The following is a 21,156-nucleotide window of genomic DNA, read 5'->3' as shown; positions in this document are numbered from 1 at the left end:
CACCTGCCCTGCCTTATTTCCCAACAGTAGTTCAAGTTTTGCACCTTCTCTAGTAGGTACATCCACATACTGAATCAAATTCCTCTCCATCTAAACCCTCAAAACTGTGGCAGTCCCAGTCTATGTTTGGAAAGTTAAAATCCCCTACCATAACACCCCTATTTTTCTAGCTGAGATCTCCTTGCAAGTTTGTTTCTCAATTTCCCTCTAACTATTAGGGGGTCTATAATACAATCCCAATAAGGTGATCATCCCTTTCTTATTTCTCAGTTCCACCAAAGTAACTTCCCTCGATGTATTTCCGGGAATATCCTCCCTCAGCACAGCTGTTATGCTATCCCTTATCAAAAGTCTGCCCCCACCCCCCCCACGCCTCCCTTTCTATCCTTCCTGTAGCATTTGTATCCTGGAACATTAAGCTGCCTGTCCTGCCCATTCCTGAGCCATGTTTCTGTAATTGCTACAATATCCCGGTCCCATGTTCCTACCCATGCCCTGAGTTCATCTGCCTTCCCTGTTAGGCCCCTTGCATTGAAATAACTGCAGTTTAATTTATTAGTCCGACCTTGTCCCTGCCTGCCCTGACAGTTTGACTCGCTTTTGTTCTCAACTGTACCAGTCTCCGATTGATCTCTTTCCTCACCATCTCCCTGGGTCCCACACCCCCCCCATCTTACTAGTTTAAATCCTCCTGAGCAACTCTAGCAAATCTCCCTGCCGGTATATTAGTCCCCTTCCAATTTAGGTGCAATCCGTCCTTCTTGTACAGGTCACTTCTACCCCAAAAGAGATTCCAATAATCCAAGAATGTGAATTCTTCCCCATACACCAGCTCCTCAGCCATGCATTCATCTGCTCTATTCTCTTATTCCTGCCCTCACTAGCTCGTAGCAGTGGGAGTAATCCAGATATTACTACTCTTGAGGACCTCCTTTTTAAATTTCCACCTAGCTGTCTGTAATCTCCCTTCAGAATCTCAACCTTTTCCCTTCCTATGTCATTGGTTCTAATGTGGACAATGACTTCTTGCTGGCCCCTCTCACCCATGAGAACATTCTGCACCATCTCTGAGACATCCTTGATCCTGGCACCAGGGAAGCCACACACAATTCTGCTTTTTCGCTGCTGGCCACAGAAACGTCTGTCTGTACCTTGAACTAGAGAATCCCCTAACACAATTGATCTCTTGGAACCCGACGTACCCCTCGTTACATTTTCTAAAATTCAGTCAGTTCACAGACTCCTGGCCCCCACCTCTTTGTAATGAAGAATTATAGTATATAACTCTAAAGTGTTGGAAAATGGATTTTGGTTTTCAGTTCTGTGCAAATCTAACCTTGAAGATCAGGTCGTAATTTTCAACATTGAATTAGTTGAGGGGGCAGGGAGAGGGAGAGCAGCAGGTTCATTCTGTGGGAATAGCCATAACAATGGAGGGCGCGATTGGTGCAGTTGCCATGAAGTCAGCGCTTGGTAGAAGTCCCGAGCTTAGAAATTTATGCTTGAAAATCTGTGAGAAAATAACAGAAAACATTTGGGACTGTCTGAGAACAAGACGAGTGTTTAGGAAGCCCATGTTAAATAATAGTAAGCTGAGAATTATGATTTGTTTTAATGTGGAGATAAGGGTAACTCCTCCAGAGGTTTGTGTATCTTTATGGGTATCGTTGGGTTAAAGGGCATCCATCTTTGTGATGTTTGTAATGAAATTGCTGCAGTAGTTCTTGTATAGTGATACAGTTTGTGTTTTTCAATTTGTGTAATGCACTTGTACCCTTCTACATTCTTTGTTTCAATTAAACAGACAGAGGGTGGCGATGGAAGGTTGCTTTTCGGACTGTAGTCCTGTGACTAGCAGTGTGCCACAAGAATTGTTGGTGGATGCACTGCTTTTAATCATTTACATAAATGATTTGGATGTGAGTACAGAAGGTGTGGTTCGTAGGTTTACAGATAACACCAACATCAGTGGTATAGTGGACAGTAACAAAGATTACCTCAGTACAACAGGTCTTTGAACAGATGGGCAAATGGGCGAGGGAGTGGCAGATGGGTTTTAATTCGATAAATTTGAGGTGCTGAGTTTTGGTAAGGCGAATCAGAGTAGAACTGAGAAACTTAATGCTAGGGTCTTCGAGAGTGTTGCCAAACAAAGAGACCACAAGGTCCAGGTCTATAGTTTGTTCAAAGCAGAGTCACAGATAGACAGGATAGTGAAGAAGGCATTTATTTTACTTGCCTTTATTGGTCAGTGCATGGAGTATAGGAATTGGGAGGTCATGTTGCGACTGTACAAGACATTGGTTAGGCCTTTGAGAATAGGGCTGTTTTGTAGAGAGATGAGTGACTGATTGTTTAATGTGAGGATCACCATTGCTCAGGTGAAAGGTGAGGTTGAGAAAGGGGGATACTCGTGGTAACAGCAACTAGTGTGAGAATTGTTGGCATCTCACTGCATCGCAACCCAACTGTCCAGCCAACTGAGCTAGCTGAATCTGTGGCTATCTTTACCACAGAGGTCTGTAGAGGTTGGGTTATTATTTATATTCAAGGCTGAGAGGGACAGAATTTCTATCAGTAAGGAAATCGGGGATCCTGGGGAAAGGCAATAGAATTGACGATTATCAGATCAGCCACGATCTCATTGAATGGTAATGCAGAACCTGAACGGCCTACTTTTGCTTCTATGTTATATTGTTTTGAAACTTGTTTCAGTCTCGTTTTCTCAAAGGAGATCATCCCAGCATCTTTAATTTAACTTTATTCCTAATTTCCTAATCTGTGCACCCTCTTAAGAACCCTCACATGCTTCCTGATATCCATATTGAATGTAATGCAGTGTGTTCTAACTAGAACTTCATAAATGTTTGACATAACTTCCCTGCTTTTGTACATAACACCTTTCATCAGTCTTCTATTTGCTGTGCTGCCTACTTTCTCGATATCCCTGCCACCTTCCCATGTCTACGCATATGAGCCCCCAGAACCCTCTACTTTTACAGCTACATTGTTTATTTTATATTCTCCTCATTCTTCTGCAAAAATTCATCATCCAGAGTTGTTTGCACTAAAATCCATCTGTCACTTGACTGCCTATACTGCTAATCTATCTTTTGCCCTTTTGCATTAAGTTTGCTTTTCAATTTGCCACACCTTCCAGGTTATTGAACAAAATCTATTGGAATCATTGTAAACACATCCTGATTGGGAATTCATTTGTTTCCATTTGATTGATCTTCCGATTAGGACATATATAATTGGTAGTTCAGCTAGTGTAGTGTCAACTAAGTGCACACCATTTTCCCAGTTCTGTAAGGCAGAACAACAGAATATGGGGAAAAAAAGCAGTGTCCTCCTGGCTTTGCACTGCCATGGTTAATGACCCTTTTATCATAATTTGGAATAGTTAGAAATTTGATAGGTTTTACCAAGGTGAGATGATAGGGGGAGAGAGCAAAAGAAAGATTCTATGAGAGGGTGAATGGTGGAAGAGCTTGATCACTCTCTTTCCACTTTTACCACTTACATATATTTAAAATTGAGTAAACTTCTAACTTTTTTCAGTTCTAATGAAAGGTCATTGACCCAAAAGTTTATCTGTTGTATCTTCCTTGACTGCATTTCCTCATTATGTCTTTTAAAAGCTTATGGACATCTTTCTGAACACTGTCTTGAATAGCCTTTGTGAGAACTGCTAATGATAAGCAGGGTGGGATGACTTCAGTTTTGAAAACAAAAAGTGCTGAAGATCAAGCAGTGAGGCAGCATCCATGGAGAGAAAGCAAGCTGATGTTTTGAGTTGAGATGACTCTTCACTAAAGCTGACCTGAAGTGTGGAGGTGGCATCATTTATGCAATAATGGGGAGAGGGGGCTGGAGTCCTTGGGAGAAAGGATGTAGATAGTTCAGATTAAGTGATTGGAATGTGAGAATGGCAGAACAATGCTGTGTTTAGCTGCCAGATTGGAAAGAACCAAGTATGAGACAACATGTAAACATCACGGTGTTGTCAGGGCTGTCACCGACCTCATTACTTCTAGAGATCTTCCCAACCCCACACTGCCTCCAACCTTATAGTTTGCCGTCCCTGGATAGCCCACTTCCACTTCCTTCTCAAAGTTCACAAACTAGACTGCCCTGATAGACTCAGCCTGTTCCTGCCCCACCAAGCTCATTCGTCCTATCTTGATTCCATTTTCTTTCTACTTGTCCAGACCCTGCCCACGTACATCCACAATTCCTCTGATGCCCTCTGCCAATTTCCAGTTCCCTGGCTCTAACTGCCTCCTGTTCACTGTGGTTGTCAAAATCCTCTTAGCTTCATTCCTCAACAGGATGGTCTGAGAGCTCTTGGTTTCTTTCTCAACCAGAGGCTTGAATAATCCCCCTCCACCACCGTTCTCTGCTTGGCTGAATTTGTTCTCTCACTGAACAATTTTTTCTTTAATTCATCTCACTTCTGCCAAGTCAAAGGAGTAACTGGGCACCCACATGGGTCCCAGTTTTGCCTGCTTCGTTATAAAGTACATGGAACAATCCTTGTTCTAGTCCTATACTGGCCCCCTCTCTCAACTCTCCTTTTCGGTACTTTGATGTCTTGTTTCAGTGCAGTTTCATGCTCCCACCTGGAACTTGAAAGATTTGTTCATTTGCCTCCAATTTCTATCCCTCTATAACTTTCAAATTATCCATTTCCAACACTCCCCTTCCTTTCCTTCACCTCTGTCTCCATTTCGAGGAATAAACTGTCCACTGCCATCCACTACAAAGTCACTGACTCCCATAGCTACCTTCACTACAGCTCTTCGCACTCCATATCCTGTAAGAATTCCATTCCATTCTTCCATTCTTCCGCCTATGTCGTATCTGTTTGACTGATGCCACTTTCCAAAACAGCGCTGCTGAGGTGGCTTCCTTCTTCCATAACTCTGGTTTCCCGTCCTACTGTGGTTGATAGGGCCCTCAACTGTATCAGAGCTATCAACCATGCTTTTGCCCTTGCCCCTTCTCATTGCTCACAACTGTGTGAACAAGTCCCCCTTGTTCAGTGGAAAGGATGTAGAAGTGGGCTATCTGGATTGAAGACTGTAAGGTTGGAGGCAGTGAGGAGTCAGGAAGATATCTGAGGTAATAAGGTTGGTGACAGTCCTGGCAACAATGCCTTGATATTTGGATGTGAGGTCATGATCTGTTCTTTCCAATCTGGCAGTTAGACACATCATTGTTCTGTCATTGTCACATTCCGACCAGTTAATCTGAACTATCATTATCCCTTCTCCTTCCCGCGTGCGTATGCGCACACAGGCACCAGCCCCACATCAGCTCAGATGAAGAGTCATCTGAACTCATAATGTTAGCTTGCTCTCATTCTCAGCATGGATACTGCCTGACCTAGGATTTGATGTTTTCAGTACAGCTTCCAATATCCGCAGTGAATGGCTCCAGTTTTGTAGTTTAAGTTTACAGTTTTAACTACTGTTGGTTGAGAATTATTTATACTATTTGAATGATGCTGTTAGTCACAATTTTCTTTTTCTAATTATTTATGTTTTAGGAGAAACCATTGTCCAGGTCATTGCAAAGAGGTGAAGATTTACAGTTTGATCAGGTAAGAAAATTGGCCTACTATGTTTTATGGGAAAGTGAGGACTGCAGATGCTGGAGATCAGAGCTGAAAATTTGTTGCTGGAAAAGCGCAGCAGGTCAGGCAGCATCCAAGGAGTAGGAGAATCGACGTTTTGGGCATGAGCCCTTCTTCAGGAATGAGGAAAGTGTGCCAAGCAGGCTAAGATAAAAGGTAGGGAGGAGGGACTTGGGGGAGGGGCATTGGAAATGCAATAGGTGGAAGGAGGTTAAGGTGAGAGTGATAGGCCAGAGTGGGGTGGAGGCAGAGAGGTCAGGAAGAAGATTGCAGGTTAGGAAGGTGGTGCTGAGTTCAAGGGTTGGGACTGAGACTAGGTGGGGGGAGGGGAAATGAGGAAACTGGAGAAATCTGACTTCATCCCTTGTGGTTGGAGGGTTCCTAGGTGGAAGATGAGGCGCTCTTCCTCCAGTCGTCATGTTGCTATGGTTTGGCGATGGAGGAGTCCAAGGACCTGCATGTCCTTGGTGGAGTGGGAGGGAGAGTTGAAGTGTTGAGCCACAGGGTGGTTGGGTTGGTTGGTCCGGGTGTCCCAGAGGTGTTCTCTGAAACGTTCCGCAAGTAGGCGACCTGTCTCCCCAATATAGAGGGGGCCACATCGGGTGCAGCGGATGCAGCAAATGTGTGTGGAGGTGCAGGTGAATTTGTGGCGGATATGGAAGGATTCCTTGGGGCTTTGGAGGGAAATAAGGGGGGGGAGGTCTGGGCGCAAGTTTTGCATTTCTTGTGGTTGCAGGGGAGGGTGCCGGGAGTGGAGGTTGGGTTGGTGGGGGGTGTGGACCTGACGATGGAGTCACGGAGGGTGTGGTCTTTTCAGAATGCTGATAGGGGAGAGGAGGGCACTATATCCCTGGTGGTGGTGTCCGTTTGGACGTGGCGGAAATGACGACGGATGATCCGATGTATATGGAGGTTGGTGGGGTGGTAGGTGAGGACCAGTGGGATTCTGTCCTGGTGGCGATTGGAGGGGCAGGGCTCAAGGGCGGAGGAGCGGGAAGTGGAAGAGATGCGGTGGAGAGCATCGTCGATCACGTCTGGGGGGGAAATTGTGGTCTTTGAAGAAGGAGGCCATCTGGGTTGTTAGGTATTGGAACTGGTCCTCCTGGGAGCAGATGCGGTGGATACGAAGGAATTGGGAATATGGGATGGCGTTTTTACAGGGGGCAAGGTGGAAGGAGGTGTAGTCTAGGTAGCTGTGGGAGTCGGTCGGTTTATAGTGAGTGTCCATGTTGATTCGGTCGCCCGAGATAGAAGTGGAGAGGTCTATGAAGGGGAGAGAGGAGTCTGAGACGGTCCCGGTAAATTTGAGGTCTGGGTGGAAGGTGTTAGTAAAGTGGATGAACTGTTCAACCTCCTCGTGGGAGCAAGAGGCAGCGCCGATACAGTCATCGATGTCGCGGAGGAAAAGGTGGGCGGTGGTGCCAGTGAAGCTGCGGAAGATGGACTGTTCCACATATCCTACGAAGAGGCAGGCATAGCTGGGGCCCATGCGGGTGCCCATGGCTACTCCTTTGGTTTGGAGGAAGTGGGAGGATTGAAAAGAGAAGTTGTTCAGAGTGAGGGCCAGTTCAGTCAGTCAAAGGAGCTAAGCCAACCCTCCCTCAACACCTTTGTCAAATCTCCTCTTAACCATCTTCTCTTCAAGAAAAACAGTCCAAATTTTGTCAGTCTCCCTTTATTCCTGGAATCATTCTCATAAACCTTTTCTGCACTTTCTCCAATGTGGACGTGTCCTTTCTAAATTGTGGTGCGCAGAACTGTACACATTAATGAACATTGAATATAGCATTTCAAGAAATGCAGTAGTTCAAGCAAAAGGCCGACATCACAATCGCAGACAACTAGCAATGGCCAAGAAATGTGATCTAGTCAGCAATAGTCATATCTCGAGAACGTTTTCTTTCATTAGTGACAAACGTACTGCATCCAAAGCAGTCTGGTGATCTACTATTGAGCTACAATTGTAATCATTGTTTCTAAGAACAAATTATTACCCATAAATATTACACATGGTAAATTAGGCACTTGCATTGGAGGAAACATTGAAAAACATGGAAATTAGATACTGTCGGCAAAACCATGGAATATTTGGAGTGGATAGGATATGCATGCATTGGGTGGGAGTAATATTGGTGGATTTTTAACTTTTCTGCTTTTAACTTGTATTTACACTTAAGTATTAGTGCAGAGGTTATCAATTTCGAAGGTGTTGTAAAAGAAGCCCTGGCAGTTTAGATTACATACATTACATTACTTACAGTGTGGAAACAGGCCCTTTGGCCCAACCAATCCACACTGCCCCGCCGAAGCGCAACCCACCCATACCCCTACATTTACCCCTTACCTAACACTACGGGCAATTTAGCATGGCCAATTCACCTGACCTGCACGTCTTTGGACTGTGGGAGGAAACCGGAGCACCCGGAGGAAACCCACGCAGACACTGGGAGAACGTGCAAACTCCACACAGTCAGTCGCCTGAGGCAGGAATTGAACCCAGGTCTCTGGCGCTGTGAGACAGCAGTGCTAACCACTGTGCCACCGTGCCACCTTTATTGTAGTTCATCTTGTAAAAGATACAACTGCTGCTGTATCTCACTGATAGAAGGACTCATTGTTAACATTGTTTGATGATGTCTCGCTCAAGTAATCTACTTTGTCTGATAAGGTGTCAAGCATTTTAATGGTCATTTGAACATGTTTGGCTACGTGCAGTGCCATTATACTCCTGACATGTTTTGTAGATCATTTGAAAGGCTTGTTTTAGAAACTTGAAAGGTTAGTTAGTTCCAAAAGATTGATCCAGTTAAGTTTCTCGTCATTAGTAATCCATGAAGTGTTGTTGGTAGGTTATTCAGCAATCACCTATTGAATGTCAAGGTGAGATGGGTTAAATACTCTCTTGGTGGAGGTGGTAATTTCTTTGAAATTGTGTGGTGTGAATGAAACATGCCACTTATCAGCCCCAGTATGAATGCTACCCAGGAGTTGCTGCCCATGAGTTTGTACTGCTTCAGTAGCTTTAGAGTTGCATATGGTTTGGAACACTAGTTATTAGTACACATTCTAATTCTGACCTTGGGTTGGAAGAAAGTCATTGAGAAAGCAGCTGAAGGTGGTTGGCATTGGCCCACTATCCCGGGGAATTTTTTGACAGCAGTGTTCTGGAGTGGAGTTAATTTGCTTGCAAAAAACACTAGGCATCTTTCTGCTAAGTATGACTCCAAAAGGCGAGTGTTTTCCTCTGATTCCCACCAAAACCTTACTAAGAATCTGTGTTGCACTTGGTTTGAAACTTACCTAGGTCACTGTCACCTCTGGAATTCAGCCCCCTTGTCCATGTTTAGACCAAGGCTGTAATGAGATCAGGAGCTGAGTAATCTTGGTGGCACTCAATCCTAGAAATCAGTGAACAGGTGTTGATCATGTACCTACCACTTGAAAGCACTGTTGATGACATCTCTTTTTATTCTTTTGATGATTGAGCATAAATTACTGGGATGATAATTGGCCACGGGTGGTACGGTAGCTCAGTGGTTAACACTCCTGCCTCGCAGCCAGCCTTGGGCAACCATCTCTATGAAATTGGCACGTTCTTCTGGTGTGTACATGGGTTCCTCCATATGTCCCAGTTTCTTCCCGTAGTCCAAAGATGTGCAGGTTAGGTGGATGGGTAATTTAGCTCGTCCAGTAGTGTCCAGGGATGTTCAGGCTATGTGGGTCAGCAGTGGGAATTGTGGGTGTGGGGAGAGATGAGTGTTCTGGGTGGGGAGCTCTTCTGAGGGTTGGTGTGGACTTAATGAGCCAACTGGCCTGCTTCTACACTGTAGGCTTCTATGATCAATTTGGATTTGTGGACAAAACATAATCTGAGCAATTTTGTACAGAGAATAGTGACATCTTAGTGAATGAATATTAACTTGCTGTTCATATTTGTTTGCAATATTCTCATGGGAGATTTCACAAGATGGATGCCCAGGCAAATTGAAACACAATGAAAAAACAGTGTAGAAGGAATGCATGTTGCAGCAGGAGGAGAAAGAACAGAGGGTAGAATAAGGCACACATTATTGTTCAGGGTGTAACTGGAATGCCACTTGGATGGTGCAAGAGGGGTTTTTAAAATTATTCACTGAATGGTGACTTAGCAAACCTGAACAATTCAAAATACGGCTGAATGCTCATTTTACATAGCGTTTTCCCAATGATTGGAAAAAATCTTCAGAAAGCAAGAGCTTGCATTTATGTTTCCCGACTATGGGTTTTCTCAAACAGCGTGACAATAATTAAGCACTTATCGATAAATTCTCTGCTAAAAATTGACACAAAGTCGTGTGAGGATTGCTGCCAGACTTAGTATTAGTTGTAAAACTACAAAGAACTTCTAGATGGTCAAGACTAGGTTGAAGATTAAGGCAGGAGGTGGCTATGGCCAGGGTTTGGAAATTGAGTCAATGATCAATTTTGAAGCAAATGAATGTGACCACAGAAGAGTGAAAACACCAGCTAGCATTTTGAAGTGTAAATTTTACCCATCTTCAAAATACAATCGTACCATTTCAGAGATAAGTGATTCAGTTCTACCTATGTTGGAATAAAGCAAATAACTGCGGATGCTGGAGATTTGAAACAAAAACAGAAATTTTTAGTCAAACTCAGCAAGTCTGACAGCATCTATGTGGAGATAGCAAAGTTGATGTTTTCATTCCACTGACTAGTCACCATATGTTGAAATCCAGAGGAACTGATCAAACAAAGTAAAACGTTGCATTGATTGTTAAGTATGATAAGTTTCTGTTACCCCTGTTATTTTTCTGATTCTTTTTGCGCTGTTTGAAATGTCAATTTGTTTCAGTAAAGAGATTTGAACTGCCTGGATTCAAGTTTATGCGGGTCTACAAAATTAATTGAATGCAAAGTCTCCCAACATTTCTGAGAGAAATGTAGCACTTGTTAAAAATGTTCTTTTTTTTCTCTATTTCCCTTGTTCAAGCAACGAACCTTAAAAATTGCTGGATTTATTAGCATCTGTTGTGTTTGCAAACCCCTAATGGTGCAATGCATAGAAAAGGGTGTCAAATGGAGGATTGCGTCGTTCAACAAGTGTTTGCTTACAATGCAAATTAAAACTTAAACTCTTGACATATATATCTCTCAAATTTTGATGACGAGATCAGCAGATCATACAGATTATGAGTGGACTCTGAATTATACTTTTGTTTTGTAGTTCTTTTTTGCCCTATTTAACTTCACCCAGTTATTCGCTTTTGATTTGCACTACTAATGGTTGTGTGACAATGCTCATCATCAAGAGACCTGCTCTAATATTTGACAATGTAAATCCTGCTGTGGGATTTGAAGGTTTAAGGTCGATTTTTAAAAAGAATCTGGACAAAAAAAAATTGGCATTGATGTATATTAGCATAATCCACTCAATTGATGTAAGTACATAAGAATTCTGAGCAGAAGGCCTTCCAAACCTGCTGTGCTATTCAATAACATCATGCCTGAACTGCTAATGTTGTGAATTCCACAATCACATCTCCCCTGATCACCTTCAGTTCCCTTGCTTAACAAGAAGTTATTCACCTCTGTTTTGAAAATATTTAGTTATCCCACTGCCACTTTTTCTGAGGCAGAGGTCCAGAGTGGTGCAAACTTCCAAGAAGGAATGATTTGGAGATGCTGGTGTTGGACTGGGGTGTATAAAGTTAAAAATCACACAACATCAGGTCGTAGTCCAACAGGTTTAATTGGAAGCACTAGCTTTCGGAGTGCTGGTTCTTCATCAGGTGGTTGTGGAGTATAAGATTGTAAGACACAGAATTACATCATACTGTAAACTTTTGCTATAAATTCTGTGCCTTACACAGACAGCTAGTACTTCCAATTAAACCTGTTGGACTACAACATGGTGTTGTGTGATTTTTAACTTTATTCAAGAATGAAGAAATTCTTCTCATCTTTGTCCTAAAATGGCTATCCCTAACTTTGAAACAGTGTCACCCAGTTCTGGAGTGACCCACAAGAGGAAACATCCTTTCTATGTCCACTTTGTCAAGTCTCTTAAGGATCTTACAAAGTTTAAATAAATCACCCTCATGATAACACTGTAGAAAACCAGCCCAACCTGTCCAATTTTTCCTCATAACACAACCTGTTCATTCCAGGCACCAATCTAGTGAACCTCCTCTGGGCTACCTCCAAAACATTTATGTCCTGCCTTCAATAAGGATATCAAAATAGAACAAAGTTTTTGAGATGCATTGCGTATTTGAAGCGAAACAATACTAAAGGATAGCATTCCACTAACCACCTTAATCACTTGCAGCACATAAATAGTAACTTTTTTATGACTCATACATTTGAGCACTTAATTACTTCTGTACCTGAGAATTCAGGAGTTATTAACCAATAATAATACTCCACCTTTTTACTTTTCCTGCCAAAGTGAACAAGTTCACGTTTTCCCATATTATAGTCCATCTTCCAGACTTGCTTAGCTTGTCTTTGAGATTGTATTCTTATTGTATCTACTTCATTAAAAACTCAGAACTAAATTTGAAGATAACATGCCTTTGAAACCCTCACCTAAGTCATTGATATAAATTATAAAAAAATTGGGGGTCCAGCACTGACCCCTGTGTACCTTACAGCTGACGTAGAATCGGTTTGTACTGCAAGAAGACTTATTTTCCAAAGTCATTCCTGTATTTATTTTATTGAGTCTCGCCGTATAAATGTCACTTTTTAGGTTGGGATGTAATCGAAAATCACACTGTACGGGGAGAAGGTAGGAGAATGAAGTTGAGACATGTATCAGCCATGATCAAATGGTGGAGCAGACTTGATGGGCCAAATAGCCTAATTCTTCTCCTATATCGTATTCTTATTGTACGCTGAAAGTAATTGACATTGACACTTTAGAGAGATTTATTGCTAAATAAAGATATCTATTTCCTATCCCTAATAAATTCAAGATTTGGTAAGCCACCTTGGAAGACAGTTTACAGTCAACAGTGCTGGCATTGAATTAGAATGACATATAAGCCTGATTGGAAAAGAACTGCAGCTTCCCTTTCCTAAAGGACATTGATGAGCCAATTGGATTTTAGTGTGTTAAAACATTTTGTGTAAGGGAGCATGGACAGTGTGAAGATTTCTGGGTACCAGCCTCATAAGCAGCAGTGATGGGTTTGTGGCAGGGTTTGCTTGGTTGAAGTATGCATAAGCATTATATGAATAAACATTAGGGTACTTTCCATGCTAAGAGTTGGTTTATTTATGTGCTGTTTTATGTTTTACAGGTGATTAGCTCGATGAGCTCAGTAGCAGAACACTGCCTTCCCTCCCTACTTCGCACCTTGTTTGACTGGTACAGACGACAGAATGGAACAGAAGATGAATCCTATGAATATAGGCCACGGTCAAGTACAAAATCAAAGGGGTAACTTAATTTTCTTTCTTTTCAATAACTAGAAAACATTTTATAAAAGCTCATTGCTACTGAAATTTAGGGTGAAGTATGTACAGTGTTGTAACAACACAAATGGTATTCTCCACTAACAGGATGCATAAAAGGTGTTCTGCTTACCTCACAAATGAGTCAGTGTCAGTATGATACTAGGCTTGTAGACCATACATCCTGAAAATCAGTGGATTATAGTAAACCGCTATCCTTTCAGCTGTTTGCACAAAACAAGGTGCTGACCATACCCAACTTAAATCTCGACTTGCAAAACTCTGAATACTGTGTCCAACTTTCGATGTGATTCTGTGATTGGACAATATTTTCTAAATGATCTTGATGAGTTACAACGGTAATTGATTTAAGATTATCAGTATGGGTCATTGTGTGTACTGTAAGCTACACAGGACCCTATTCTTTTTGGACAGAATGAACATGTACATATTCTGTACCCGTTTCAACTCAACTCTAAAGATGGACGGCTATTCTCTCTGGTTCATTTTGCAGGGCCATGTGTTGACCAATCAAAGTCAATCTGCCTGGTGTAAAATTTAAACAGATTAACTGTCAACGATAAATAACTGGTACATTCTGATGGCCTCTACCAATCAGAGTCTACAATGCAGAGGCTAATCAATAACAAATCTAAAGCAACTCAAAATTTCTAATGTTCTTCAAACATTGATAAGACCATAAAACATAGGAGCAAATCAGCGTATGAAGTCATTTTTGACTTTCAATTAGATCATAGTGGATTTGATAATCCTCAACTTCACTTTTCTTCCTTTTCCTCTTCCCTTACTGTTTACATATGTCTCAGCCTTGGACATATGTAATGACCCATTCAACAACCTTCTGTGAGAAAGAATTTCATAGGTCATTCCAGTCCTAATCTGATTTCCACCAATGAGGTCCATTTTGATGACTTTGTTGCATCAATCTCCAAAAGTCTCGGTAGTTCTATTCCAATCCTTTCAAATAGAAAACCAACTATCTAAAGCAGTCTACTTAGTTATTTACAGGACATTGTTCTTCTGCTCCTTCAACAGAGCAACTATCTCTCTCTTTCTGACTCAAGATGCACCTTCCCCTTTCAATGATTGTTTAAAAGTGTGAGAACTGTCAGTTGAATTCATTATGATTTCTGTTTGAATTTCTGCCTCCTATGCCACAAAGGCAGACAGCTAAATCAAATCAGCCTCCCTATCCCTGCAACAGTAAAATTAAAGCATTCAGTGACTTCCAAAATTCACCCTAATGATTCCTTACCAGACTTTTTGAACAACTAGCACTAAACTTTGTGAACAATCAATACCAGGTACCATGCTTGTAGCTTAAACAAAACAGTTAATAATTTATTGTTAATGCAGTAGGTATAACAGGGCAAAGTTAAACTACAAGGTAATCTATTCAGGTCTAGGATTTAAACCCAATCTTCTTTGATTCTAGCCTTCCACTCTTTCAAAGACAGATAAACAGACATATTTAAGGGTACCAAGAGGGTGCAGGCAGTAGATGTTGTCTATTTGGATTTTAGCAAAGCCAAGATTCCACATGGTAGACTAATTAGTAAAGTTAGATCATATGGGATTCAGGGTGAACTTGTCAAATGAATACATAATTGGCTTAACAGCAGGAAACAGAGTGATGATATGTGTTGCTTTATAGACTGGAGGCCTGTCACCAACTGTGTTGCATAGGGATCGGTTCTGGGTCCACTGTTGTTTAACATTTATATGAATGATTGAGATGACAATATAAAAAGCATGGTTTGTAAGTTTGCAGATGACACCAAAATTGCTGGCATAATAGACAGTGAAGGTAGTTTTCTAAGATTACAATTGGATCTTGATCAAATGGGTCAGTGGGCTTAAAAATGGCAGATGGAATTAAATTTTGATAAATGTGAGATATTGCATTTTGGTACACAAACAAGGGCAGGACTTATAAAATTGATAATAGGGTCCTGGTTGGTGTTGTAAAACAGAGGGACCTTGGGGTTCAGGTACATAATTCTTTGAAGTTTGCATCACACATAGACAAGGTAATTAAAAAGTCATTTGGCGCACTTACCTTCATTGCTTAGTCCTTTGAGTATAGGAGTTGGGAAATCATGATGAGATTTTACAGGACATTGGTGAGGCCTCTTCTGGAGTATTCTGTCCATTCTTGGTTACCCTGTTACAGGAGAGATATCATTTAGCTGGAGAGGGTTCAGCAGAGAATTACCGGGATATTGCTGGGTATAGAAGGTTTGCATTATAAAAATACGTTAGAACTTTATTCACTGAAGTGTAGGAGGTTGAGAGTTGACCTGACCTGAGTTTATAAAATCATGAAGGGTATAGATAGAATTAGTGGTAATTGTCTTTTTCCTAGGATGAGGGATTTCAAGAGTAGGGGCCACATGTTTAAGGTGAGAGGGGAGAAATTTGAAAGAGGTATGCGGGACAAATTTTGTGTGGAGAGGCTGTTTTGCATGTGGAATGAACTTCAAGGAAATGATGGATGCAGGTACATTGTTTAAAAGGCACTTTGATAAGTGGAACAAAGAGCAATACAGCACAGGAACAAGCTCTTCGGCCCTCCCAGCCTGCACTGACACATTTTGCCCTTCCATGCTAATACCCTCTTCATTTACAGGATCCGTATCCCTCTATTCCCTTCCTATTCATGTATTCATCCAGGTGCTTCTTGAAAGTACATGAGTAAGAAACGTTTGAAGGGTTATGGGCCAGGAGCAGGCAGGTGGGATTCATTTAGTTTGCGATTATGTTTGGCATTAACTGAACCAAGGTATCTGTTTCTGTGCTGCATGACTCTATAAAAAGTAAATGAGCTGTAACTGGCCAGTTCACTTAGGCAGACTCCATGATTCGTAACATCACAGGCACATGGGATTATATCTGGCTTGGTTTGTGACGACACTAATGTATGCAAATAGCTTCTGATAATCTCTGAGGATGATTCACTTATAATTAAGGTTCTATTCTCTAAGGTTTTAATACATTGATATTGGTGTTGGTACTGATAACCATGCAGCAATCAAATCCTCCATCCTGTCGCTTTCAACAGGCATAGTCATAACTGATTTAATTGAAGTTCAAAAACTAGTTCAAGCTGTGGTTTCTCTCTCTCAAATTAGTTGCCTCCCTATGAAGCCCCTGTTAACTTTCAGATATATGTCATCAGTTTGACCATAATGCATCTCCAGAACTGAAACATCTGGAGTACTGTTTGAACAAGAATCAACCTGCAACTAACTTCCAACTTCCAGCCCTAGCCTGATAAGCAAATATTAGTTTGTTTGTTCTCTTTTAAAGAAAAAATTATCAGCTCCTCCCAGTCCAAAGGTGACCTATAGCTCTGAGCTCTCAGCTCACAGCTCCAAACTAAAAGTTATATCAAATGAACACTGAAAATTGAAAAGGGGTTCTGATAACCAGATCGTGTAGCATGTCTCAAAAGACGGGTAGATGAAGGTAAGCTATTTCCACTGGTTGGGGAAGCTGTGATTAGGAGGTGTATTCTGAAAATAGTATCAGGACTATTACTAATTATTCAATGTACACAAACTCTCAAGGATGTCAATTTATTTATGTACTTATTGTTTTCTCCTCCAAGTAATGTGCCATTTGGCACTCAACTAACTAGACACGCGATAGAACAACTATCTTACCTCATTACTGCATGATGTACAAACATACACCAGGAACAAAGTGAATTTTGTTTTTGTTCTTTTTGCATACAAGGTACAGTAATAAAGAATGAAATAGTGTTGGCCTTCATTTCAAAGGGAATGAAGCATAAAAATAGGGCGGTCTTGCTAAAATTTACAAGACTGCATTTCTCCCATAACCCTTGATTCCCTTACTGATGAAGATTCTGTCTGTCTCAGCCAAAAAAAATTCAACTATCCAGCTTCTACAACTTTTTGTGGTAAAGAATTCCACAAATTCACTACTATCCGTGAGAGGAATTTCACCCTCATCTCTGTCTTAAATATGCGACTCTGAATTTTATCTGAGGCACTCTCACAGGGGGAAGCAACCTTCCTGCATTAACACTGTCAAGCTCCCAAAGAATGTTTCTGTTTCAATAAGATTGCTCCCTTATTATTCATAACAAAGAGTATATGTTTAATCTACCCAGCATCTTGTAATAATACAGTCCCCCCATACCTGGTACCAGCCAAGTGAACCTTCTCTGGACTGCCTGCAATACCAGTATTCCTTTGCTTAGATAAGTGTCCCAGAATCGTTCGCAGTATTGCATCTGTAGTCTGACTTGTACCTTGTATAATTTTAGTAAAGACTCTCTTCTTTTATACTCCGGTCCCTTTGAAATAAAAGCTAACATTCCATTTGCCTTCCCTATTACCTGCTGAACTTGGACCATGCTGATGGAATTGACAAATGAGTGGCCATGTCAGAATGAGTCTGAATAATGGTCTTGTCAAGGAGAATATGATCAAAGGTGGAGATGATGATGTAGAAAGAATAATAAATAATTGGGTTTTTGAAAGTGCTATTTATGGGTTGATTTTTATTTTCTAAAGTGATACGCACAGCAGGAAGCCAGGCTGGGAAGGAGAATGTGTGCACTTGCTGCTGACCTTAGGCTGTGTCTAACAAACTATCAAAGCATTTCTGCTACACTTTTTATTAACAGCAGCTTACTTTTCCTTAACTATTGAGATTAAATTGGAAATGGTTAATTAATTCTGTATGCAAAATCATGAGAAATACTAACTGCAGTGTTACTTTCAAGTTCCATAAAGCTAGATACTGAAAAATGATAAGCTGCTACCAATTTGTTCTCTTTTTCAGGGATGAACAACATCGTGATAGAGATTATCTGCTTGAACGAAGAGATTTAGCTATTGATTTCATTTTCTGTTTAGTTTTAATAGAAGTTTTAAAACAGGTGAGCTAGCTTTGTTTTGCATACCCAGCTGATATTTAAAATGGATTAAGTATTCTTGTTCCTGCCTTCACCTCACCCTAGGTCACTTAAGCCAATCAAATATCCATGTAAAAAGAGTCTTGGACATGAAAATAATTTAGAGCACAATCTGCTGTGCACAAAAGCAGTGGGCAAAATAACTTCCTGTACCATTGAGTGTGCAAGATAGTATTCAAATAAATATTAGTCATGAATGGTTACATAATTTAAATACACATTTTTAAAAGTTTCCACTGCAACAGAATTCAAAGGAGTAAGATGTATTTTAAGTAATGAACTTTTAGTAGCAACTTACATTTCATTAATTTACTATTGTATATTTTGCATTTGTATTTTTTGCAAAATTATTTTCAATATTTATCTTTACTGAATCTAATTTTATTATCATATTATTTACTCCGTCTGATCACGTCATCTTGCAAATGCTTAGCTTCTGATTCTCTGATCTTGAAGTGTTTCAAAACCAGCAACTTAAGAGCTCCAGTATAACTGACGTAGAAAGTTACAGATGCACAAGGTTGTTTTGACTCAAATTAATTTACCATTCCCACATCACATGAAGTTACTATGAGGGACTGTCCTTCTCAACATGTCCCATTGCCCAAGGTGTGGTTAAACTGCCAGTTGTCACCAGATCACCATTGACATCTTTCAGGATTGTGGGGAAAGCAAGTAAATTCTGGTCTTGTAAAAAAAAAATCCAGATCCCATAACCAATTCCTATAAAAATGTTTACCCACTTAGTTGCATCTTCCAAATCCTGTATTACTTTCTCATTCCAATTCCTTTGTCCATCCTGAAATAAGCTCTTCCCCCATTCATTTACATCTGTGCTTTTAAACGTTTAGCTGAATAACCTTGCTACCATTCTTGCCAGGATAAATTAAGATTAGCTTCAAACTGGGTATCCAGCTAGTATGATGTATCACAACAATGGAATTGCTTTCCCCTGTTCTAATCACATGGCCCAGCACATCCTTAACCCTCCATTTTCATCTAGAGTATTGAGCAGTCCTGGTAAATTGGGGAGCATGCTGCTCATGAGGCATCACTGTTCAATAAGGGAGGTATACAGAAAGAAGATTGCAGTAGACCAGTTAGCCTAACATTTTTTGTTGGGAAAATACTAGGGTCCATTATTACGTAAGAATGAGGATATTTAGAAAAGCCTCATACAAATAGACAGTCAATATGGTTTTGCGAAAGGGAAATCATGTTTGACAACTTGCTCGAGTTATAGAGTCATACAGATGTACAGTATGGAAATAGACCCTTCGTTCTAATTCTTCCATTCCAACCAGATATCCTAACCTAATCTAGTCCCATTTGCCAGCACTTGGCCCATATCCCTCTGAACTCTTCCTATCCATAGCCCCATCCAGACTTGAAAATGTTGTAATTGTACCAGCTTCCACCACTTCCTCTGGCAGCGCATTTCATACATGCACCACCCTCTGTATGAAAACGTAGCCCCTTAGGTCCCTTTGAAATCTTTCCCCTATCACCCTAAACCTATGCCCTCTAGTTCTGGACTCCCCCACCCCAGGGAAAAAGACTTTGTCTATTTATCCTATCCATGACCCTCATGATTTTATAAACCTGTATAAGGTCACCCCTTAGCTTACGATGCTCCAGGGAAAACAGCTCCAGCGTATCAGCCTCTCTATAGCTCAAACCCCTGGCAACATCCTCGTTAACCTTTTCTCAATCCTTTCAAGTTTTACAGCATCCTTCCTGCAACAGAATTGCGCACTGTCTCAGAGAGGGTGTAGAATGTTCTCACGGGGGAGAGGGGCCAGCAGGAGGTCATTGTCCACATTGGAACCAACGACATTGGAAGGAAAAAGGTTGAGACTCTGAAGGGAGATTAGAGACAGTTAGGCAGACACTTAAAAAGGAGGTCCTCAAAGGTAGTAATATCTGGATTACGTCCAGTGCTATGAGCTAGTGAGAGCAGGAATAGGAGGAGAGAGCAGCTGAATGCATGGCTGAGGAGCTGATGTATGGGAGAAGGAATCACATTTTTGGATCATTGGAATCTCTTTTGGGGTAGAAGTGACCTGTACAAGAAGGACGGACTGCACCTAAATTGGAAGGGGACTAATATACTGGCAGGGAAATTTGCGAGAACTGCTCGGGAGGATTTAAACTAGTAAGGTGGGGGGGTGTGACCCAGGGAGACAGTGAGGAAAGAGATCAATCTGAGACGAATACAGCTGAGAACAGAAGTGAGTCAAACAGTCAGGGCAGGCATGGACAAGGTAGGACTAATAAATTAAACTTCAGTTATTTCAATGCAAGGGGCCTAACAGGAAGGCAGCTGAACTGAGGGCATGGTTAGGAATTATGGAACATATCATAGCAATTACAGAAACCATGGCTCAGGGATGGGCAGGACAGGCAGCTGAATGCTCCAGGATACAAATGCTACAGGAAGGATAGAAAGGGGGGGCAAAAGAGGAGGGGGATTGGCATTTTTGAAAAAGAATAGCATTACAGCTGTGCTGAGGGAGGATATTCCCGGAAATACATCCAGGGAAGTTATTTGGGTGGAACTGAGAAATAAGAAAGGGATGATCACCTTATTGGGATTGTACTATAGACCCCCTAATAGTCAGAGGAAAATTGAGAAACAAACTTGTAAGGAGATCTCAGCTATCTGTAAGAATAATAGGGTGGTTATGGTAGGGGGTTTTAACTTTCCAGTCATCGACTGGGACTGCCATAGTGTTAAAGGTTTAGATGGAGAGGAATTTGTTAAGTGTGTACAAGACAATTTTCTGATTCAGTATGTGGATGTACCTACTAGAGAAGGTGCAAACCTTGACCTACTCTTGGGAAATAAGGCAGGGCAGGTGACTGAGGTGTCAGTCGGGGAGCACTTTGGGGCTAGTGACCATAATTCTATTCGTTTTAAAATAGTGATGGAAAAGAATAGATCTAAAAGTTGAAGTTCTAAATTGGAGAAAGGCCAATTTTGAAGGTATTAGGCAAGAACTTTCAAAAGCTGATTGAAGGCAGATGTTTGCAGGTGAACGGACGGCTGGAAAATGGGAAGCCTTCAGAAATGAGATAACAAGAA

The 21,156-nt window shown here is 41.3% G+C and overlaps 1 protein-coding gene across 13 annotated transcripts in view; it reads left to right on the top strand.

Annotated features, from left to right (window-relative positions):
• Positions 1 to 21,156, top strand: part of fryl (furry homolog, like) — a 467,472-nt gene that overhangs the window by 170,337 nt on the left and 275,979 nt on the right. For all 13 annotated transcript variants that reach the window (XM_072569022.1, XM_072569030.1, XM_072569038.1 and 10 more), the window contains 3 exons: positions 5,555 to 5,608; positions 12,949 to 13,088; positions 17,939 to 18,035. In XM_072569022.1, the coding sequence (XP_072425123.1) occupies positions 5,555 to 5,608; positions 12,949 to 13,088; positions 17,939 to 18,035 (291 nt within the window). The remainder of the gene's footprint in view (positions 1 to 5,554; positions 5,609 to 12,948; positions 13,089 to 17,938; positions 18,036 to 21,156) is intronic.

Source organism: Chiloscyllium punctatum, chromosome 1, assembly GCF_047496795.1.
Source record: "Chiloscyllium punctatum isolate Juve2018m chromosome 1, sChiPun1.3, whole genome shotgun sequence".
NCBI lineage: Eukaryota > Metazoa > Chordata > Chondrichthyes > Orectolobiformes > Hemiscylliidae > Chiloscyllium > Chiloscyllium punctatum.
This window is presented reverse-complemented; position numbering and strand designations above follow the sequence as displayed.